General features: G+C 37.8%; 1 protein-coding gene across 6 annotated transcripts in view; it reads left to right on the plus strand.

The window, feature by feature from the left end:
- Positions 1-24,970, plus strand: part of fgfr3 (fibroblast growth factor receptor 3) — a 62,211-nt gene that overhangs the window by 16,879 nt on the left and 20,362 nt on the right. For 4 of the 6 annotated variants that reach the window (XM_066719722.1, XM_066719721.1, XM_066719726.1 and 1 more), the window contains exons 3-5: positions 6,504-6,767; positions 10,130-10,189; positions 18,109-18,278. In XM_066719722.1, coding sequence (XP_066575819.1) covers positions 6,504-6,767; positions 10,130-10,189; positions 18,109-18,278 — 494 coding nt within the window. The remainder of the gene's footprint in view (positions 1-6,503; positions 6,768-10,129; positions 10,190-18,108; positions 18,279-24,970) is intronic. The other 2 variants (XM_066719725.1, XM_066719727.1) reach the window with 1 other exon arrangement.

Below are 24,970 nucleotides of genomic sequence, written 5' to 3' on the forward strand. Positions count from 1 at the left end.
AAGCAACAACCACAAAACCCTTTTTTTGATCTCGCTATGATGAACCCTGTTTTTTTTTTGGTTTTTTTTAGCACTCTTTTGATAGTGTGAGGTTGTCAGGCTGCCTGAGATTAAAGACATTGTTCTGAGCTATTTACATCCGGCCAAGGAGTATTAAACCGAGATTAGGGCGCACACATTAAAAGTAGGAGCAATCCAAATGAGATGGGATTTAGAATCTGCATAGCTGTGAAATGAAGAGAAAGAAATTTGCACTTTGTGGTGAATTTTGTTTGATGGTCATGTGACTCTGTAGTTTGTGGTTCTCCAAAGCTGGCAAGTGCAGCTGCATTTTGCGTAACAAATGAAAGAGTTTTGGGTATTTACAAACCTGCTGGAAGAGTTTTCCATGTAGTGCATTCATTTCAGGAATCTGTTTCCTCGAATTTCATAGCCACTTATATTGTTTCACTTTTGTAAGTAGAAGACCGGCTTGTTTTTACTTGTCTTCCAAATATGTATAAAATAATCTAATCAGATGTTATTTGGATTCAAAATATTTTGGGGAGAAGTTCACAAAAAACAAAACACAGATGGAATTAAAGACTAATTACTGTGAATTAAAAAAAAAAAAAAAAAAAAAAAGCTATTAGCAGCCAGATTGTTTGTAGCTGATTATTTCAAGATACCTTTCTGTGCAGATGTTCAAGATCTGAGTGTAGATTAGCTCACTGTAGCAGAAAGTGGTTTGATAAAGATGAATGCCTGTGTTATCCATCTGGAATCCATCACATTTGTAACTGGTTTACATATAAAGCTGTCTTAAAAGGTATGTTTTGCTAGTTTTGGAATTGGCTCAATAAAGTACCTGCTAAACCCGTAAAAGCAAATGGAAGGCTGATAGTATTTTATGTCTCCTTGTTGGCTTGTTTTAACCTGCCTTATTGCATCATGCAGAGCAAACCTGGCAATAAACAGACATGATTTTCATTAACAATAGTCTTTATGCTGCTAGACAACGGGTCTCCTAATATAATATAATGCATAGTAAATATAAAAAACTCAATGTTCGTTACATATATATGTAAAATATACAATTTACTCCTGAAAAATAAACATTCTTTACCGTAAATGTTCTATACACCTTCTTTCTCATGTAACGGTTATTTTTTTATGTAGTGAAAGTGGTTGAAGACAAGCTCCTTAATTTTATGTGTCATGATGCAGTTAAAAGTCACAATGAGGATTGTTCTGAAATGAAAGTTCTGTGAAAATTGGAAATAAACAGTATCGGAAACATTTGAATGTCATTTATGTATCGTTTCTTGGTAAACTAAAGATTTTCCTGATTTATAGTCTTTGCCTGAAAGCTGTATTTTAGTCCTCCGGTTCTCATACTGTATTATTGGAAAAGAGTCCAGGGGCTCCACAGTGCAGCATTTATAATGTAATTTACCAAGTCCTGGTCACACCTTAAGTTCAGCAAAAAAATCATGACCTTTCCATAAACATTGCTCTACTGTAAGGCTTCACAGGATCCAAGGACAGAATACGATCCCATTACTCCTTGAACTACAGTCAGGGCCGTATTTGCTCAAGACAAGAAAGAAAGACAGCGGGTCTTTGAGCAAATCCTGAACCTCATCCTCCACCTTCATAAGTTGAATTTATTTTCAATTAAATCATTTGCCGGGAAACACCATACTGGGGATTATCAGGAATGTTAGCACAAAAATGCAAAACATATGGACCTCTTTCTTTTTCATTAAAATTGAAATACTAAGCTAGTTTTCTTTGCTTCCTCCAGCACCACGAACCTCAAACAATCTTGAGCGCCTCTTGTGCAGGAGTGTACCCAAGAAGGCAGCAAGGAGGCCCTGCCACAAAAAAGCTTCTTTCATAGAGCACATTATTCTCTTATGAAGCCTTCAATCAGCACCAGAAGGAGCCTTTCCACTGAATAAATAAACTGCTGTGTTAGGAAAGGATTAATCTGGGACCTGGTTTTTACATGACAGTTATACCTTATAAATATATCTATTTATGTTGATTGTGTTTGTGTGCTTATTTTCTTCCTCCACCAGTTGAAGGAATATGTATTTTGATATTGCTATAATTCCTTCTGAAGCAGAGCAGTATCCAAGCTTGTGGTGTTACCTCAGCATACACTACTACTGAAGTGGGCACATTATCTCTACAAACAACATCTGCAGCCAACTCTTGGTTAAAGGCAGTGCCTCCATTGTCACAAGCAGTCGATAACATTTACATGTGCTCAGAACAAGATAACTGAGAGTGCACTGAGGTCTTTAAATAGAGTTCAGATGTTCCTCCTGTGCCTAGAAGGCCAGAGGAAACGGGTGATAACAGCAAGATGATAATGGCAAGGGAACCACTCTAGCTTGCCTGGTGTTGCTGAGTGTGGCATGTTTAGGAAGGCCACATGCTGTGTTTTGTGTGAAACAACTCCTTGAGCATTTACCTCTGGGCTTCCAAATCTCTATCAGGCTTGGTGATAAACATCTTAAAAGCACAAGTAGAATGTCTTGCAATGCAGGTTGAACATGAGGTATATCTGAGAGCCCAGCGATGGACTGGCCTCCCATCATGGGTGTGTTCCTGCCTTGCGCCCATGCTTGCCAGCATCGGCTCCGGCATCCCCTGAGGGGCGGCACGGTGGCGCAGTGGTTAGCGCTGCTGCCTCACAGCTCCAGGGGTCCTGGGTTTGAGTCTCAGCTCAGGGTGTCTGTCTGTGTGGAGTTTGCATGTTCTCCCTCTGTCTGCATTGGTTTCCTCTGGGTACTCCTGTTTCCTCCCACCATTGAAAGACATGCTGGTTAGGTTAATTGGCCACATTAAGTTGTCCTGTTTGTGTGTGTGTGCGCGCCCAGTGATGGACTGGTGTATTCCTGCCTTGTGCCCTATGCTTGCTGGGATCAGCTCCAGCATCCCCTGTGACCCACATGGATAAGTGGTTTCAAAGATGGATGGATGGATATATCTGAGAGCAAATTTGAAAACATATTTTTCAGTTCAGTGTGAATGTGTATAACGGGGTGTGGAGGTGTGAAAATATTTTTAGCAGGCAGTCCCCTGGGAGCAGTCCTAAGCATTTTGCTTAATTAATTTGTTAAATTTAATTAAGGGGCTTTGGTCAATCAGTTTCATTTGACTGAGGAAAGTACTGAGCTGCTTTGCTGGTGTTAAGTAGCTGTGTGCTTATCACTCGCGTCATTCGGTACGTATTTGGTACGGTTCTTAATTGGCTTCTGTACTGGAAGACGCAGGTCTTTGTTTCCATGGGTTCTTTGCCTTTTAACTGTCTGGCCAAGTTCAGGACAAGGGGAAAGGTGAAGACGGGAAAGGGCTTTACACACGAGTCCTGAATTACATGACACTAGTGGTTTCAGTCCCGACAAAATGTTGAAATAGAAAAGTAATGGAATCTAGTCTATTCTACTTTTCTCACTGTTGAATGTTTGTAAACTTTTAATAGTGAATCAATTAATAAATAAAGTCAGTAACTATGTATAGCACCTTTTCATAGTGAGTACCATTTCAGTTTAAACAACTGAAGTCAGTTTAAACTCACAGTATACCAGCTGAAATATACTCTAATTTTTAAAATTGCCTCATATAATGTCCACATATATTAATCAGAAAAATAACCTCAGATGTAACAGATACCGATGTTTACTTACATTTGTGAGATGCACAGAGAGGTATATCTTTTAAGGCCTCCATATTGTACCTTTTGAATGTGCCCGTTTTAAATATATTTTCAACTGCTCAATCTATGGTAGTTACTGTAAAGCATTCCTGTTAACCTCTTACCTACCTCTTAATTTGCTGTTTTAGGGCCAACCACAGGCAGAAACTGTATGAAATCAGTTTTCAGTCTCTGTAGAAAAAGTTTGCCAGCATGTGACAGTGATGAATTTCTCCAAGTCTCTTTTTTTGTGTGTGAATGTGTTGAAACTGGCCAAGTTAGTTCTCAAGCGATTCTTTTAGTTTGAAAAGCAAGTAAACATTTTTTTTTTTTCCACAACTTGCCACCTTGAATAAACTGAAGTGGGGTCTGTGCACAGAAATGTTCAGTGTGGTTGAATGCTTGCTTGAGATGCAGCTTGATTGTGGACAAACTGGGCACCGTTAGAGAAGCCAGCTGGTATTTTGTGTAGTACATGACAAACCATTGGCATTGATTTTTTTTTAAACCAATGGAGCCCTGAACATTTCAACTTAATAGTGAGAGAGGATTTTTTTCAGATCATTTTTAAATACACAATAACAGCAATTTGCATTTTTCATCCTTGGTACCCCTATCCTCACCTATTCTGAGATTAACCTTTTATTTTATTGTAATTGTTTTATTGCAAGACAACAGGAATTAAGAAAAAACTGTAATTTGTTAACTGGTTTAACTTTAAATACAGCATTTTTTTAAAAGAAGGGTTCCCTTTTACTCTACCTAGTCTAATATGAATTCTAGACACACTTAATTCAAGCTCCTATTCCAGATATTTAAACAATGGTGTATTTTATTCTGCCTTTTTGTAGTTAAGTAAGCTTCATACCAGTTTTGGAATCCTACAGTTGAACTTGTTTTGAATTAAAATGATTCTAGTGTTTGCCGTTCAAGAAGGCAATGAACAGTTTGTGGAAATCTCATATAGAAACAAGATCCTCCAGCAGTCTACAGCATTCTAAACTTCCATAACTTTCCTACGTATCTCAAAGCAAAATTCACTGAAATCTGGTGCCCTCACTGCAATTGTCACTCACGTGCAAACATTCTCAGATTATCTCTGCAAAAAAATGTATCTTGATTGCAGACAGTGGTGAAACATAAAGAAAGAGATGGCCAAAGACTGAGAAGTTGCCAATGCTTTCAGATCTGCACCACTGCTCTCTGTGTAACACTGACACCATTTGTGTTCGTTATTACCTTAAACATAAATATCAGACAAGTGTCCATAAAAAGTTGTGTCAATGCCTTTGAAGACTTTTTTTTTTTCCTTAAGAAAACGTATTCTGATACCTTGATACTTCACACCAGTAGCTTTGAGTGTGGAAACAGTGCTGCGTTTGTGCATATTTCTTCACATCGGGTTCTTTGTAGCTTACAGATCGTGACATGTTTGAAACTAATCTTTGTTTAGATAGGTTTTTTTTTAAATCTTAAATGTGATTTCTAATCTTTCAGTGTAGGTTTCTGATACACCACCAGGTGTTGCCTAGTTTGTGTAAAAGGGAAAGGGGTGGTAGGGGTTTGCCCAATCAGTATACATTCACTTACACACATGAATATATCTAGCAATGCAGAGGAAAAGTTCTGGAAACAAGGCTCCCATTCTCTAACACCTGCCCGATACCCAGATTAGGGCAAACACAGCCTTTCTTTGGCTATATTGAAGCAGAGAACACAGAACAGTCCTGGTAAACATTTACCTTGAGTTGGCCATGGGAAAGATTAAAATGCATGGATACAGTGGCTTTTATAAATTATATACACCGTACAAAAATATAAACACAACATGTAATGTGTTGGTCCCATGTTTATTGAGCTGAAATGAAAAATCCCAGTTATTTTCCATACACACACAAAGCTGATTTCTCAACTTTTTTGCACAAAAAAATCATGAGCATTTCTCTTTTGCCAAGATAATACATACACCTGACAGGTGTGGCATATCAAGAAGCTGATTAAACAGCACGAACATTACACAGGTGCAAGTGTTGGGGACAATAAAATGCCACTCTAAAATGTGCAGTTTTCTCACACAACCACAATACCACAGATTTGTCAAGTTTTGAGGGAGCATGAAACTGTGGGTTTGCACAACCACAGAATTTCTGTACAGACTGTCAGAAAGCGTCTTAGGAAAGCTCATCTGCGGCTCATCATCCTCACCAGGGTCTTGACCCGACTACAGCTCTGGTGGACATTCCTGCAGTCAGCAGGCCGAGTGCATGCTCCCTCAAAACTTGACACTTGAATTCCATTGATTAGGGCCTAGTGAATTTAATTCAATTGACTGATTTCCTTATATGAACTGTAAAATCTTTGAAATTGTTGCATGTTGTGTTTATATTTTTGTTTATTTATATATATATATTTATATATATATATATATATATATATATATATACACACAAAACATGTACCACATGCCACATTTTTCCAGAATGGGTCCTTGTTACAAAACTCGCCAAATTAGAGATTCACATAAATCCATTCTTGTTATCTGCATCCAATGTTAAATAATAACTGACTTTGACATCTAAATCACCTATGAGAGACTTTGGTGTGATAAACAAAAGTGCGAAAGCAACACAAGCAACTGAAAGTGAGTGGATGAATTGCATCCTGAGGGGATATTTGGTCCATGCTTTCAGCCATCATTAAAACTCTAGGCTTAAATGGGCAGCATACCCATGATTCAGTGTTACCTAATTAAAAAAAAGATTTCAAATCCTCTGAAGCTTAGTCTCACTTTTTTCCTTCCTTTTATGTTTTCCAGAATCTTTATCAAGTGAGACGGCCTTCCTTGAGGATTTTGTTCTTGGGATCGGAGAGCCTCTAGACCTGCCCTGTGGACCACATGGAATCACCCAGCAGGTGGCCTGGTTCAAAGATGGGGCGGTGGTGCTGTCGAACAACAGGACCAGTGTTGGATCTAAGACACTGCATATCATTAATGTGTCGTACGAGGATTCTGGGGTCTACACCTGTAGACTGGTACAGAGCAATGAGGTGATCAGCAACTACACAGTCAAAGTATCAGGTGAGACACTTCATTAAAGTCACTGGCTGTTGGGGGATTCCCCCATTGCTCCAATAACAACTGACACACAGTCGAACTGAGACGTTAGTGTTCTGATTTCAGTTGTTTATATCAGAATGTATTCTAATGCACAATAGGGATGCTGAGAGTTATTTACTGTATATTTTTTGTTTTAAAACATAGTATTTTGGGAATGATGACAGGAGGATTGCTGAATGTAGTACCTTAAGATACATTTTAGTGTTTTGAACTTTTGATCTCTAAATTGTTGACACGTATCTAAACATACATGCAGGTAATCCATGGGGGGCTCCTGATGACTTTTTGGCAGAACTGGTACATAAATGTGACTCGTTTGTAGGCCGGAATAGGAAGATTAAAATACAAAGCATTTGTTTTAATGAATCTTTGATAATAACGAGTTAGTTGTATATTTACAAAAGTTCTCACTGGAGTGGATCGGCAGGGCTTTAAATTGAGTAGCCTAGACCTGCAATGATGTACAGCCAACTGAATTTCTCAGGTCTGAGAGAAATATTGTTTCTAATGTAGGAAAGGGTCTGCAGACTCGCATGTCTGTACTGTCTGCAGTGTGATGTTTCTCCCTCCCGGTCAGGAGGTAACCAAGGCATGTGATGTTGAAATGGATGAGGACACAAATGGCTCTAATGGGGATTTTTTTTTAATAAAGTTATTCCTGGGAAACAAAGGAGTTATGTTTAAGAAAACCACTAAGCCATTCAGACAAGCCCCCGAGGACACCTAAAAAACTCTGTATGAGATAATACCCATTGAGTCTCTTGTTGGAGGAAACCACCCTCCAGCCGCTATACACTCCACAGTAACCAGATATCTCACAAATGGTTTGCTTGACCAACAGAGTCTGTTATTTGCATCAAAATACGCAGCACCCAGCAGCTGCTGTGAAGCTGCACGTCGTAAAACTCTCCAGACTGTCACTCTCATCACAGCCGTTGGTAGTTTTTCGTTGATATGAAACTATTAACAGCACTGAATTAAATACATTTCAGGGCAGCCTTGTTACGTGTTGTGCAAATTGGAATGTATGTTAGGCAGGGGGAAAAAAAGTATTTCTTTATGAACATCTTTTTAACGAGAGTTGGAATGGGTCTGGAGTGTTGTACTCTTTTGTCAGTGTTTGTGTACATCCTGATAACAAAAATTAAACATAAAAAAAATAGTCAGTCATCAATGGCAGAGCCTCCAGGCAGCAGCAGCACTTTGTAAAGCACTGGTCCCATATAACAAAATTCTTCAGTTTGCTGGCTGTCCTGAAAGCAGTTAGTTTTGGCATGACATTGTAAATCCATGTATCTGTATCTTTAAGAGAAACTATTGAATTCCCTCGTACCTGAAATACCTGTGCAAATCGGTTAGCTCAGGCTCACTGTCATGAAAATCCTTTGCTAATTAAAGGCAAAACAAACAAATCTTAGTAAAGTGGGTGGTGGAGGCCATGCTTATGACTAAGGGCTGATTAAATGTGCAACTACGCCTTACAACAATTAAAGTGCCACCCTATATAATTCCTTTTAGATGTTTCTGCTCTTGGCGCTGTAACAGAGCTTCAGTCTCGTGCAGCTCCATGGAAGCTTACTGCTTTTTTATTAGAAAATGGGTCTTATTGTATGAACTGTGTTGGGTTTTAAACCTGCTGCACACATAGTCATTGCAATAAGCTGCCTGTTCTCTGGAAGAAGCCCAGAACTCAGGTAACAGGCTACCGTAGTGTTGCTGCCAAGTCACTTTTGATCAATTTGCTAAAGGCTGGACCTCCCAGGTATAGTCAAGATACATTTTAGAGGCCTTTTTTATTTTATGATAAAGAGCAATATGCTTGTGTGTGTGTGTGTGTGAAAGGAATGAATTATTCTGGACCTATCATGCCAGACTTTGTTTAAGGAAAAACAAGGGGAGGATAAATGCTAGTTTCACTCATTTTGCCATAAATCCAAGGTACCAGCTGAGTCCGTTATTGACAACTAATTACAAAGCAATTAGCTTGAAACGCTTCATTATTGGAAACAGATGGGGTGGTGAGGAATTAGGAACTTCACTTTCGCTCGTGTGTGCCAAGATAAATTAGACTTTACCACCATTGATCAAAGACACTACAAATCTCCCTTGCTTGGATCAAGAAAGTGCCAAGTTATTGTTTTAAGAGAGCATTGTACCAACACCATCTCTTTTGCCTTAGCTTAAACATCACAATTATTTTAATATACAGAGTTCTTGTATAAATATGCAGGAAAGTTGTCAAATTTTTAAAAGCAGTCTCCGGCCTTATTTTTACATGAAGAACAATGTGGGAAAGTCCAGGTACTTTTTACTGCTAAATCAGTTTGCATTCACTTCAGTCTCTGTGGTTTCGGGACCATATGCCGATATGTCATTACAGTGTATTGTCAAAGATTTTGTGTTCCCTAAATTCAACTTAAAATAAATAAATAAATGTACTTGTTTCTGGGATCTTGTTCACATTTTCAAAATCAAATGTCAATAATGTTCAAGTCACTCTGAAGGAAAAACTTAACAGAGCAAAACTGTGATAACATCTGGCTTTCATTAACCTTCATGTGAAATTACACCAGAAACCTCAAGGTCAGATCAATTAAAGTATTGTGGTGTTTCTTGTCCCTTAAAAGATTTTCCTGTTCACTGCATGTCGGTACTGGTAATGAGAAGAAGCCCCAAAGCCAAGACATATTTGGATTAGAAAATATTTCTGAGCTAAAAATAAAATATTGTCCTAAGGGCAGACAAGCAGCTGTTAACAAAAATACATGTATATCTATATATATATATATATATATATATATATATATATATATATATATATATATATATATCTATATATATATATATATATATATATATTATTATTGTATATTATTGTAATAATAATATACAATATATATTAACAATATTAATAATATTATTAATAATAATATACAATATTATATATTATTGTAATAATAATAATAATTAAAATTATATATATATATATATAATTTTAATTATTATTATTATTATTATTATTATTATTATTATTATTACAATAATTACTTCTTTCTCAATTCCAGAGATTTAAAAAGCCCCAAAGTGTATGAATTAACTGTTCACTTCATTATCATTCCAGGGCATATCCTTCTCAATGCTTCTGTATTTTGGAATTAATCAACTTAAATGGACAGTATTGTCATCTTAGCCCATTCAGGTGATAGTGGCACATAATTATGTAGATGTGTAGAAGAAATTGAGTCTTATAGGTATGTTCAGTACTGTGACTTAATACTCAGTAATGTAACACCTTCTCTGTATGTCTGTTTTTCCCCCCAAAGATTCCTTGTCATCCGGTGACGACGAAGACTATGATGAGGAGGCTGATGATGCAGGTACAGGTTTGTTCTTTACTCTATATGTTATAATGTTATATTTTTGTTTCAATTTGCTCTAATTTCTCAAAAATCACCTGCTCTGGAGTATTTTGTCATTTGTTTCTGTAAGACCCAGATAGGTAGTGACATTAAGCCTTTGCGTAGTTGATCTGCAGGTTAAGAGAGAACCTCTCTCGGCATTCAAGGTGGAGCAGGATGCAATTAGAGCTGTTTTCCTTATTCCTATCCTTTATACACTACAGTATCACTTTTACTCCTCTCGTGATGAACTCTTAAATTTTGATATGATTCTTTAGTATCCTACGGTTAAATGCTTATTATAGCTGAGTACCAACTCTATGGGTTTTGGTTAGGGGTGCTATAGCTCAGAAAGAGCTTGAAATAGAGGCAATGTACTGGACACTACACCTCATCAAGTTAGAATAAATGGAATTAGAATTTCCCCTTTCTGTGGATGTCATTTCATTTTTGTACTACCAATCTGTTTCTTGAGCTTGTGCTGATTGCTCCGATATACTTGCCTGACACTGCATTTAACTTCCCACCTCAGCTGTTAATTTCAGCTATAAAAACTGAGCCTGACCAGGGATTGTCTGAGTAACTGAAACTTTGATATTCTTACCCAGTAGATTCAATAGTAATAATTGGTGTGAATGATGCTAGCTATGGGTGTTGCTCCACGTTTCAGCAGACTTTGGCAGACCTTCAGGTTTCTGCAATACAGTTTTGTCAAATAAATTGTCTCTTGCTTTTTTGATTTTCCTTTATGAGTTTGAATCTGGTCCATTTCAAGGTGGATTGTAGCATTGGTTTAAAGTTTAACGATTCTGTCCTCATTTTGGAAGCAAAACGTCCTTAACTCTCAGCAGTATTTCAGCTTTTTTGTGGTAATTTATTGAAAACCAAAAGCATGCACTTAGCTTTTTTTGGGGGGGATATTTATTTATTTTCAGTGATGTTCAGGGAATAACGGGCAAAAGGCTACACTGCTGAAAGGCAGCAATAATGTGTTACAGCGAAAGTGCAATGACAACATTGAAAGCATGTGTGCAGGAAGATGCTTAAATGTGCTGGGATTAATGGGATGTCTAAGAACAGGAGAGTGTATTGCTCAGTTATGAGTGAGGCATGGCTCCTAAGGTGAATAGTATTAGCCTCTAGGCCAGTGTGGCTTGAAACAGATGCACAGGGCACTGAAATGGATCTTGAGAAGAATACCCTCTTGCCCTTTTTACCAACCTGTAAGCACTCCCATTGCACTGAAACAATGAAAGACAACTTACGTTTACACAAAAATCATAATAGAATATTTTATAAAGTAACAACATTACATTAGTGCAGTTATAGGACATACATTATTATTGTTGTTGTTTTTATTATTATTATTATTTTGTGCCCCAGAAGTGCCCTTTAGCAAAGCAACACACTTGTAATCCTAAATACCAGCCTTCCTCGTGACAGTAATTTTTCTGGTGTCACAGGGCATTGGCATTTTAAACAACGGATTAGTAAAAACTTTAAACCTTTTGTGTTTAATGTCCACTAATCCATTCCTAATTAGTTTGCAGAGAAAAAGCAGGTTCTGCCACATGTGACTTGGAAGCCACAGTAAATGTGAGCAAAGTGCCTCCACTGCTCAAAATCACAAATCCATTAGTCACTAGCTTAATCATGGATTTAAAAAAACAAAAATGCAACAAATGAACTTTCCAAATTTTAACATTTCCTTCAGTGAATGATCAGGGAACAATGATGTATCTCAGGTGAATGTAGCTTTTAAAAGTCTGCACACACAAGTTATTTTCATTTTTGCACCTATCAATCCTACACATGTAATTCCAAGTCTGTGTAGCTTTTTTCTTTCTTTAAATTTATGGCGTGTGAAAATCACTTCCCTACTTGGCACAGAAACTGTGGCCCTTTCACAAAATCAACTCTAAAACTGAATTCTGCTGCTCCAAATTTTCATCCCCTACTTAAAAGAAGACTGTGACAAAAATGAAAGTAGTTCATGCTACCATTTCTCAAAGCCCCTATATATTTCCATCATTAAAATATCTGGAACACTAACAAGTTTTAATCTGTACTTCTCTGTACCTCAGTTATGCACTCCTCTGTTTTTCCTGGCCAGACAGCAAAAACAAAATGCTGCGTGTTCATTGACTGCACTGTTTGCATTGTGTCCCTGCAGACTGGACTGCGCTCCTTCAAAGAGCCAATGTAATCTCTAATTAAATCTGGCTGTGTACTCACAGGCGTCAGCTAGGCAAATTACACAATTACTCCTGATTCCGTCTGCTGCAAATCTTCATGACAAGACCTAGTCCTGAGCCAGTGTCCCGGTCTTGTTAATTACTCTGAATAAGTGGCTACGAAGGGCCTACAGTGTTGGTGCCTTAACTGGAGTAAGCCATCAGCAGGACGCAAATACCTGATAATCATGCCGAAGCATAACTATTACAGAACATTATTTTGTGAAAAGCATCAACATTTTTATCTAAATATTAAATTATCCTTTAGCAGTTTAACAGCTTTTTTTATAGTAGTTTATAAAAGGCACTGGATTACACACAGTTTACACAAGCAGTGTGTGAAACATGAATGTGTAGAGCTCTTTCCTGCTTTCAAGAACAAGGAAACTCAGTAACTCCCAACGCCACCATAACCATGCTCTATCAATACAAAATTGTGTTCAGTGATATTATTTGATAATGGTGGCATGGTGGTTAGCACTGCTGTCTCACAGCTCCAGGGTTCCCAATTTCAAGTCTCAGCTCAGGGTGCCTGTCTGTGTGGAGTGTGCATGTTCTCCCCCTGTCTGTGTGGATTTTCTCTGGGTGCTCTGGTTTCCTCCCACTGTTCAAAGACATGCAGGTTAGGTTAATTGGCCATGCTAAATTGCTGTGTGTGTGAGTTGCCCAGCAATGGACTGACATCCTGTCCCAGGTGTATTCTTGCCTTGTGCCCTATGCCTGCTGGAATCAGCTCTGGCTTCCCCGCAACCCTCACCAGGATAATTGGTTTCAAAGATGGATGGATGTTATTTGATATAATTATTTCACAGGTTAATTGCTATAGAAGAAGGCTGCTTCAAATCTGACTCCGTCTAACACAGTTTTTCAGATTATACCAGAAGAGATTGTTTTCAATATACCAACTGCAGCTCATTCCTCCATATTACAGAAAACCATGTATTTCTAATTTATGACTTTGTGTGTGCTGGAAAGGGGAGGTTTGCTACTATGCTGAAATTGTAAATCATGTGTTTTTGTGGGGGAGAGGCAAGCAGAGTTGTTTTGAACCCCCATGTGCTGGTTTCTTGAAAATATCTTGTTCTCCCAGTTAAGTAGATGTTACAGGCAATCCCTCCTCTAGTTTCCCTTATGAGGTTTGAGATCCACAAGCAAAGGTCTTTGATCTACTAAACTCCTCATTAGATTGTATCCTACTGCTTGCTGCCCCCTGCCACAGACTACGTGATGTAATGTCTTCATGATCTGCTGTTCATCACCAATCAAAACAAATAAGGGTGGCCACCTACTATACAAGGGATGACATATTATAAATCAAGCATCTGAAGTTCATAACGTCCACAGTCTTGCAGTAGTCCCTTTTCTTGTTGCGACAGACACGTCCTGAAAACGCAGTGAAGTATACAAGCGAGCCGTGGTGTAGAACAGTGACACAAATTTTGCAGTGATGTTGGCAGGCAAGGACACCGACAGCCCTCGAGCTTCAACAGTCAAAGTGGTGGGAAAGCAGGAGTCCTGGGAAAGCATGACTGTGCAGAATGCATCTGAATTTTTAACCTCAAACCAAAGTAGAGAAACTACATAGTAAAGACAGAAAAAATCCCATCTATCTGTAGAGGTCATCTGTCTGACAGATTACATAGCCCATGGAGTGTTCTGCCATCCATGTATATGTATTATTGCACTGTTTTCTCTGAGCTTGTATCCCCACTCTCAGAGGCATGGCTCCTTGTGTATAGGCAGTCCCTCTCTGTGAGAAACTAAAGACGACAGAAGAACTGGAGGCTTTATTTTACTCTCACTCCCTCTCTGTTCTAATTTCAATGTCATGCTATGTAAGAGAAAAGAAGCAGCTGATAGTTGATAAAGATTTTCCTTGTATGGCAACAGGCAGTGTAAATACCCAGCTCAGCTGCTTTATATTAGCCTGCAGCAGAGTCCCAGACACTTTGAAAGCACATTGCCTACACAATTCAGCCATTAACTGTACACGCTCCTGCTCTCTATCACAGTCAAGTGTCAAGGAGAAAAATACAGTTTAAAAAAGAAAAGTGATTGAAAGGTTCATAACCCAGAAGGCAATGCTCACCTCCCACCACTAGACTAATTTCCTGGAGTCTATCTATAGCCAATTTGGCAGTACATTGCAAGTATAATATAATAAGATATAATATTTTCACATCCTTGGGATTTGGAATATCCAAAACTCAGTCACAGCATTCAAATAGTACAAAAAACTAAAAATATCTTACAGATAATTATGTTATAGTCTAATCTATTTACATTAATTAAATGCTTGTGCTGTTGATCGGTCTTTTTCCTGTGCCAATTGATGCTGTTGATACTACTGTTCCTCCCCAACACAGCACAGAAACAATGCCACAATTACAGAAAGCAACTTAAAATGTCCTAGAGTTGAATGGTGCTGCCTGACCAGAGTCAATATATATGAACTAATATATACGAAGGAAACATTATTTAGGCATTTCATGAAAATGGGATATCTGTTTAAAGTAATACACTTCTCACATTCCATCTTTTGTAAATACAAAAGCTTTTAAAACTGTTGTAAAGCTGTGTGCTGCTGGTATTATTATGTAAAACCCATTTTATTCCTCTGGGGATAAAAAAGGAGGGAGGGGGGCATTTGGTCTTTAAATAGGGCCCTAAGAACATAAGCCATTAAGAAGGTGCTTTTGACTGGCTCCTGTGTACTGTTTTCTTTTTCAAACAAATCACTATTCAGAGCTGAAATTAGGCTTTCTGCCCATGACCACATAGGCACTAGAAAGTCTTTCCATAAACAATAAATGCTCCCTCCTAACATTGTATCACCCCCAGAGGGCTTTGCAAACAGGCTGCATTCACTGAAGGCGCGACTCTGAAAACCTCTACGGAGATGTTTGTGACTAGTAGAAAAAGGCAGGCCTTCACTGACACTCTGCATCATAGTGACCTGTTGCAGGTCTGTTTTCATCTGGCTGTGCCGGGACAGCCTCGGAGCTGTGAAAACTAATTAGTTTTACACTTCTGCCCACATGCCGGGTGAGAAAGACATCACATGACAGGCGTGCCATTTATCAAGCTTGTTCACACTGTGTGAGTTCCCCTGTCCAGCTCCGCCCAGAAAAGAAAACGAGACTTGATGTCGGCTGCTGGTGCGTAGCTCTGGGATGTTGGTTTAACGATGCACAGAGGTGGGCTGCTGGAAGGAGAGGGAGTTTTGTAACTGGACAGAAAAGTGCCAGCAACACAGGAGGATTAGAAATGGGCTTTTTTCAAACACATTGGATTTTTCACAGTGAATTTAAATAATGTATGTGAGTGTGTGTTTGCTTTTCTGAGAGAGACAGAGAAAATTACAAATAGAAATATGTTTGGAGAAGTGGGGCTCTCCAGATGTACATTTTGTCCTAAGTGTGCTAGGGAAGAAAATCAAGGCTGTCAAATGATAAACACAACTTCAACCTACCCTACTAAGTATATTTAGTTGGGTTGTTTTTTTTCAGTGGGGGAGAGTTCCCATCACTACTTACACAATAAAGCAAGTATAACAACCTGTTCCTAAATACAGGCTAATATTGCAGTTGCCAGGGACATTCTAAAGGTGGAGAAAGGAAGGGCTGGGCAGTGTCTAATCAGCAGAATAGGAAGGAGGGTCAACATCAGTTAAGGACCATGGAAGTTTTCTGTTTCGAAATTTTTTCTTCATTTAAGCAAGAACTGTCCATACTAGATTACTTTCTGTTCACAAATAACGTTTACATTTAAACTGAGGGGACATGAGAGGATTTGTTTTTCTAAAAAATATATAATTAAAAGCTATAAGCTTCACATAGCATCAGAGCTCAGACACCACACAATACTTTGAGCTCAAAAATCAAGAGTGGGAAACTACTCATTCATACAACTTTTAGTTTCATTTATTTTTCATGTACCTCTAATCAGTCATAATGAAGGCCTTCCACAGTGGGCTATTTTATCCACAGCCTAAACACTTCTGCTGTTTCATTATATATTATACAGAGGTGTTCCTTTAACCATAATACAAAAATGGGAGGAATGCACTGACCCTTTTATTTTTTAAATGACAAAATTACCAGCTTTTATTTGACTGTATAATTCATGTTGTCTCCTTTCACTGACACTTGCTTCCATTCAGATCTTTTTTTTTAATGACATTTTGCCGCTAAGTAATAAAAACCATTTTCATTTTGTATGCTGTATTTTCAGTTAAAAGCATACTCACTACAGCATAAGTGTATAATCTACTAAAGCATTTTCTTTATTACCCACTAAAAAGTGAGGTATACGTTAAATGTTATATTTTCCTTTCCAGTGAGTACCTGTCACTTGAAAACATTTGTCCTGCATATGAGGTGTGTGTGTGTATGAAATTCATTGTCTGAAAAATGACTCCCAAATATTACCCTGAGGTTTTTCAAGTATTGAAATGATGTACATTCCATAATGACAGGCAGCTGATAGTCAAAACAAAATCCTGCATTGCTGCCACTTTATTAATCACTGCATTCATGGTTGTAATTAGTGTCTTGAAATTATTGAATGTCTCAGTCAAGTAAATTGGAAAGGAGGAAAGGCAGATCATACTGAAATTGTAAAGAATTATTACAGAAGTAATTGAGATTGTCATTTGTCATTTTACTAGATTAATTTCCTAGATTTCATCAGGGTTTTTTTTTATTGGATATTATCTGGATGGACATTTAATCTAGTTTGCTGGAGTAAATTGAAGAGTTCAATTAATTGTGAAAATATAGCCAAGGGCATTAGTTTAACATTGAAATTGTTTTAATTTATTTTATTTCCTCTCACTAATGCATCATTCCCCCCCCCCCCCCATTTGTTAATGTTTTTGGGTTCAGTTTAAAAACATCTGATATCTGATCTCAGCCCAGTTCATTTGTTTATATTTGAGGGTTGTTAAAACAAACAGGCAGTTCTTTATGGAAAATTGTGGGGTACGCTACAACATAGACGTCCATAGCCCTGGAGAGAGGCAGCAGTGTTTTCAGGGGACGTTCCACTGACACAAACAGTCATTTAGGTGATCATATCACTGTTTCCAGTTATTTTAGGCCCACTGCCAGTACTTAAAAGTTGTAAATGCCCCCTTTATGAACCATAGGAATCTGTTAACCAACACTTTAAAAAAAAAAAATGCATTCATGGTTTATTCAAATGAAGCTTGTAAATGGCAAGGTCTGGGTCCTTTCTGTTTGAAACCCACTGGAAATTAACTAGTAAGTGATGACCTTTAAAAGCCTGTTTAAGGTTTGTGTTTCGTGAAGACTGCTTTGAGACAGCTTTCCTCCTTCAAATCCACAAACATAGAGCAAGCTTCTTTAGTGTGTAGTTTGTTGTTGCAGCAAGCAGGACTCAATGCCCTTCTGTGCTACCAGTAGTAGAGATCAAATAGAGGATTGTTTCCACAGGGAGTGAAACCTTTTTAACTTTTTTGAAAACTGGGTTTTAGTTGCAGGTCTGGTCAGAAGGGCAGTGAAGTAGTGGTGTCAGTCTAGTTCCCCAGTGATCGTTTATCAAGAGAACAATAACTGTAAAATGCCCCCACAAGACTATGCACACCTTATTTCTTTAAATGGAATTTCAGCACATTCTGTATAATTAACCCTGCCTTTGCCTCTGCAGAAGCCCCATACTGGACCCGCCCGGACCGAATGGAAAAGAAGCTGCTTGCCGTTCCAGCTGCGAATACAGTGAAATTCCGCTGTGCGGCTGCTGGGAACCCCATGCCCACCATCCACTGGTTGAAGAATGGCAAAGAGTTCAAGGGAGAGCAGAGGATGGGTGGCATCAAGGTGAGGGGCAATTGCTTTCTCCTGTCACTCACAGCACTTCTGTTTGATTAGGTGGATATCCCTCGTTGAGAGAGGGGAAAAATAAATAAAATAATTGTCTGAATCCACTTTGGTGGCGATGCAGGGAGAGATTAAGGTCTTACGTTGCTGCATTTGTTTTCTTTAAAGTGACTGTCAATATTCTAATGTGACACCAGAACTACCTAGAAGGTCTTTCTCGGTACAATGCTGTTTGTCCCTGCCCGTTGAAGCCTGTGAGAGCCGATAGGGGTCAAACCTCGGCTCCTGATTGCTGAGAAGAGAGGACTGCAGCATAAGCTGGCAAGTGTAGTAGAAATGGTATATGAGGGCCTCCAGACTAACAGAACTGCTCCATGCTATGTGGGGCAGTAACCTTTTGCAGTAGTTCCTGATATTTATTTACTTTGGCTTTTTGTTTAAATGTCAAATTTAGCCATTGATAAGCCAGCCAGCAATATGTAGGTGTGAAATATCACAACAGCTGCAGATTTCTTATGAAGAAGTTTGCTTGTTTACACCATCCTGCTCTGTTCTTCAGATCTTTCAACAGACGCTTCACATATTGCTATACTATTATATTCAATTTAATGCCAAACACAAGAAATTCAAAAGATGACATGCCTCAGGTTCTTTGCAGATGGAGGAAAGTTAATTGTGTGTTTACATGCCCCCCATACATGCACTGTTTGAAGCCATTAGCATTCCCTGCATGCCCAGTGTTGACCTTGAGAAAGAAGTGGCTGACCTCTGACCCCTATGGTAGTCACAGTGACAGGCGAGCTAATGTGATTGGTTGACAAGGCCTGTGTCACTTCCAAAGGATTAGGGTCAGTGCACAAAATGACAGGCTTTACTTTCTCTGGACAAAAGCTGTCATTACGGACAATCTGAGCAGCAGGACCGAATGTCTGTCGGGGTGATACGTTTATTTGAACCTCCGGATGGTTTCAAGACAAGTTCTGATGGTTGGACAATGTCCTTTTAACAGTTAAATTCTTTCTTTTTTTGATTGTATATAAATATTTATCACAAAATTAAGTGATAATTGCATTGGCAAGGCAAATGTGGCAGGGTGAAAAACAGAAACCTACGCTTCCAGTTTATGTAGCGCATACGTTGCACCTGATTAGGTCCTGTGCATAATTAATTTCTATTGGGGTAAAAGTGCAATCTTTAGATAATGATACAAAACCATCTGCAGTGGGTATAAAATAAACAAACAACAAAACATATTACAAAAAATTACAGAATTTGGAAATGTGTGGGAAAGATGTTAAACAAAATATACAGTCGAGTTGTCAAAGGTAGTGATTGAGGCTTACAGTGAGGAAGGAGCTGTCACTTGTCATTAATATCTTGATTGTAATACGTGCCTCTTGTGAGTTTTCCCATTCTCTTCTACCTGTGAATTCCACAGTAGTGCTAATGAGTGTGCATAGACATGCTGTACCAATTGTTGGAGCCAGTGTGAAGTACTAAGTACCTTAATCATTTTGATTTAAAAAGTAATGATAAAACCAACAGAGTTTTGAGAAAAAGCTTATTGTTAACATATCAGGTAGTTGAGCCAAAGACCCCTACTGAACATAAGTATTTTTAGTAAAAGAAAGTAAATTTAATAATAGGAGCTTGTTCTTTCTTTCAGACAAAGCATTTGCTAGTTCAGCACTGTGCTAGGTGCCCTTAATCTTTGGCTTAGGCATGATTTGATCTGAACATCTACTGGACTGAAGTTGAGTGATTGGCCAGAGTCTCACTACATCATGAGATTAAATAGAGATTTTTAGATGGGATGATAAGGAAACACCACAGCAGTGAGCAAATGGGAGCAAGATTAACATAACACAATCTTTGTATTAATTTCATTCTGTACCTCTGTGCTAAATATTTTATTGTATTTGAAGTCTAGAAAACAAAAAAACTTTAAAATATATATATATATATATTGTTACTGTTTCCTTTTCCATTTTGCTCACTTTGCTCATTTTCCATGACCTTCCCCAGTCACAAGAAAGGATCTCTGAATCATTTAATTCAGCAGTTGTTAATGTGTTTAGGACATATTCAATATTTCCAAAGCCTTCTTCAAAATTTTACTTAATTTTAAGCGGAACTGTCAAGTTTGGAAGGCCCCATTACTACTTAAAACACTGAGTAAACTGATGGAAAGGTTTATTTGGATATTAGTCACCTAATAGAAACATTCCAAATGGAAGAAAAGGTAAACAGTTGTTTTTGTCAAACAGCCCTTGTATATACATTATTTGCAATGTGCTATGTTTATCAATGGTTAAAGGGTATGATTATTTATTGCAAAGTTAGGTTTACTAATGAAGCCAACAGATCAAAATTCAGATTTCATGGAAGAGTCTTTGTAAACATTATCATTTAGAAGAGATGGAAAGTTCAGATGATGGATCAAGGAGGTTTTGTTTTGTAGTCATTATTGAAACCAAGGATGTCTTTGCTTACCAAACATTTGTGCAATATAATATACTGTTATACTGTAATATTATATTGTGTATATAGTATAGCATGACAAGCTACTACCACCTATATTATTACTGGAGACTTGTGGAGATTTGTGAGCATTAGGTGAGTGGATCCCAGGTCTGAGTGGCAGATTTAACTAGATGAACAGCTAGAAATCTACTATACCACTAAACCAGGGCAGGGGGAATTAGAATGCCATTCACACCTAATCACTCTACACACCAGTCCATTCACCATTAGCACAGTGCATTGTTATCTGCTATGTTCAATTGTACATTATTAGAAAAGGCCCAAAAAGTCTCTGTATCTAGGCCCTCTTTCAATGGCCCTGTTCAGCTACAGACATCACTGCATTTCCCCTTTGAACCAGCAGGTAGTGAATCATAACAAGGTTCTGAAAAAATAATTAATTGTTTTGGAGCAAATTAATGTATTCCTTACTCTCAAAGTGAATGGGCTGTTTTTAATGAAATAATATCCTATGTGGTGAAAACAGTGGTCAAGAGAGCAGAACTGGCAACTGCAGGAAAATAAATGTCAAGGAATCCAGTTTGGAGCTGCAGTTTTAATGACCAAGCCATACAAACTCAGGGTCACTACTCATTTCTATTTCCTCTGCCTTGGTCAGATTAAACCCTATTATAGTCACAGGCCATACCCAGATTGATGAAGGGATACATTCCAGTAATAGCCTCAGTTTTTATTTTTAATAAAGCTGTCTGGTTCAAATAAGATTGAAGACCTGTTTTCTTTAAGTAGTACAAGGCGTCCTATATTCCTAAAAGCGCCCAAACCCAAGTATTCCCAAGTGACTTATACACAACCCCCATAGTCTTTAATCTTCAACCCATGTGACTTATTAATATTTTAATCCTGTTTGGAATCTTTAATATCGCATGAGGCCTATTTACACATTAGGTAATCCCCGGGTAATTCAGCAGTTTGGGATTATCCTTCTCAGACCTTAATACCTAGTGAGACGAGAGGGCAGCCAGAATAGGCCGCAGAAGGGTCATGTATGTTGACGGTGTTTAAGACACCAAGAATACTTCAGAGTTGATACAGTTCCAAAGAAGGCTTTCCAGAACTGTACTTACTATAAGATGGAATGCAAAGCAGGCAAAGAAAAAAGACCATGATGTGTCGCTTGTGACTGGGTTCTTACCATGGAAATACTGAAATGGTCATCATTTGGTTTCCACTAAATAATTGGACAAATCTGTCACCCACCATTGCAAGTGTCACACTCAGTTCCACGATTTCATTAGTTGTTACAGCAATGTGCACCACACTTTCTAATGATCTGGGGCAGGTCTGGCGTCTCAGTAGTGTATCTACGCAACTGTGAACAACATCAGGCATAATATTTACACAGAGGTGTTTCTTTTTTCCATATGGATTTATGCAACTGAGAGGGAAAGTGCACTATGTCTCTCACTACATCGTATGCTCTGACATACGCATAGTAATATCTAAGCACCAGGGTTAAAAGTTTGAAAACATTAGCAGCTAATTAAATACCAATGTGACGTTGTCTTTTCCTTCATCTGGACCAAGTATTTTTTTTTTTAATTATTACTTGACTTTTTATTTTGCCCTTGACTCAACTTAGACTCCAATTGACTCAGCTTTATTTGGTTTAGCTTAGTCTGCAGCAAGATATATAGTTCTATAGTCATACTGCAAACATTTCACCTGAAAGTAAGGGTTTCTGCTAATAAATAAATAAATAAATAAATAAATAAATAAATAAATAAATAAAGCCGCTGCATTTATAAAGAGTTCTGCTTAAGAATTTATGGTATTTGTTGCAATTCAGTGTGATTCCTAATGTAAAAAATCCTGTTTTTACCAACAGCTGACAAATATATAATTTTAATGTGTTGTTTTTAAGTGGCTTTTTAGAATAACGAGACCTCTGAAACAGGAACTTCAGCACTAAATACGAGAAGACGGAAAATCCAGACCTAAGCTGCACTGCTCCTTTCAGAGTTGCAGAGAAACTTCAGCAGTTGTTTTTTTTTTATTAAAGTTATCAAAGGGGGAAAGCAAATATTTCCTCTTTTCAAAAATTCCTTTTTTTGCATTTTTGTTGAAATATGTTCTCAGATTCAAACTAACTACGCAACTAATTTGTTGTAATTTCTGAGAATAAATGATCCGCAGCTTTGTAACCACGGAAATGGGGAATAGTTTTTGTTCCTTAGATACAACCCTTAAGACACTCTGTAGTAGTTTGGATACATGTAACAACCTTGTTCACTGGGACAGGAGCTCAGCATTAAACAAACATTGTGAAAAACAAACTGCTTAATCCTCTGTGCTCCATGGAAATTGTTACAATGAATTGTTAAATTCTTACAATGTCAAGAACACCAAGAAGAAAAAAAAAAATATATATATATATATATATATATATATATATATATATATATATATATATATATATAGCTCTCTGTTAGCACCAAAAGTAAACGCTTAGTGTCCATTCTGAAAAGAAAACAAATTCCAAAGGCACTGCAAATGTCCTAGGGTTTCCTGTGTACTGATGCAGTACGCACATGATGTATCTCATTTGTAACATAAATATCTTGAATTAGCCTATATCGTTTTACAACCATTGTTTATGTAAATGCCAAGATGGAGCAGTTGGTTAAAACATGAACTTTTGTCATCTTTGGCAATGAGACTGAAGACCTAAGTCACAGTATTGTTTGCTATCCATTTTATTTTGTTTCTCAAACTTCTTGTTTGCCTAAGATAAAGCATCTTTGTTTGTGTTGATCTTATCAGATTTGGAGTCAGGGCGTTTGCAGAGATTCCATTACATAATAATTTATTTCTAAGATGATGGGAAAATGTGTGTACTCTTGCACAAGCAATACAAGGTTTTTGTTTTAACAGTATTGCAACAAATAAAACAATAAATATGGCACAATCTCTGTATTATGTTGACATGCATCTATACATGACTGCATATGATAAACTAATACATGAAAACTCAGTCCCCTTTCACTTTTTTGCTGCAAAGGCTTTCAGTGTGTGGTAAGAGGTGTTGCAAATAGATATTCAAGTAGGACCTGTTCAATGACTCAAGTCTGCATGTAAGCTATACATAATCAGTGTGAAGTCACACCTTTGACTGTGTTAAAGAAAGCATTCAAATTGTGTGCCATACAAGCACAAAAATCGCTCTGGGAACTTTGTGATGCATTGAGATTTTCATAAATGTGTTTCAGGCTAGCTCTCTATGACTTAAGAGAGGAAAGTCTCCACTGGCATAAAGCCTGATGAGCTATTGGCCCATCCACTGTCTTACTGCAGGCCCCATGGAGAGTGGTGAAGGTGTAATGAATAGGAAGGCTTGTGAAGTGCCCGTTTTCAATCATCACACATCTGGTGCCTTGTGGCAGTAGCTCACTTATGCCTGTATTACCAATTTCAAACCACGGGCCACATTCCAGAGCCTTTAAATGAATTGTCAGTAACTCAGCATGATTTCATTTTGAACGGTATGAGGAAAAAAGTACACAAACTTAATTCAGGTGCTACAGTTCATTATGAATTGGAACACCACTGTTGAATAGTAACTATATCTATGTTGCCACTATGAGGAGTTTTTTTGTTTTAAGTTCCGACCAGTTAGGTTGCTATATTTGAGCAATGTCCATAGTGTTATAATGCATAGTTCCAGGTCCAGGTTTTCCTGCTGCTCACATAATGGAAGTTCTATGCAGGAAGCACACACCTAGTTCAAAAAAGCACACTATTGAAAGAAAATCATTGTCATCTCATTAAACAGTGTCAGTATAAGCATAAATTCAGTGTGTGCACATTATAAAGATGACAAGCTTTCAGTAAATTCCATATTTATTCTATTCCCAGTGGAACTTTGCTAAATTGGTTCCCAGGCAGAGAAAGTACCTTATTACAGAGTGTTCAGTAAGACAGGATCAGAGTTGTCCTAGAGTAATGGTTTGCTTTGTGCTTCTTGTTCCTTTGCAAGGACTCGAGTTCTATTTTGAATATTTTATTTGTTGTTTTATGTTGTTGCTGTTTTATTTAAGGCTGTTACAAAACAACTTGTGGAGTGTGTAACAAGTGATCCCTGTAGTTATTTTCTTTCATTCATTTTTGTCCATGTGTTTGTGTGGAAATTTCCACAGCCTAACTAGTGC

The sequence above is a fragment of the Amia ocellicauda genome, chromosome 13 (assembly GCF_036373705.1).
Source record: "Amia ocellicauda isolate fAmiCal2 chromosome 13, fAmiCal2.hap1, whole genome shotgun sequence".
Taxonomy (NCBI): Eukaryota; Metazoa; Chordata; class Actinopteri; order Amiiformes; family Amiidae; genus Amia; species Amia ocellicauda.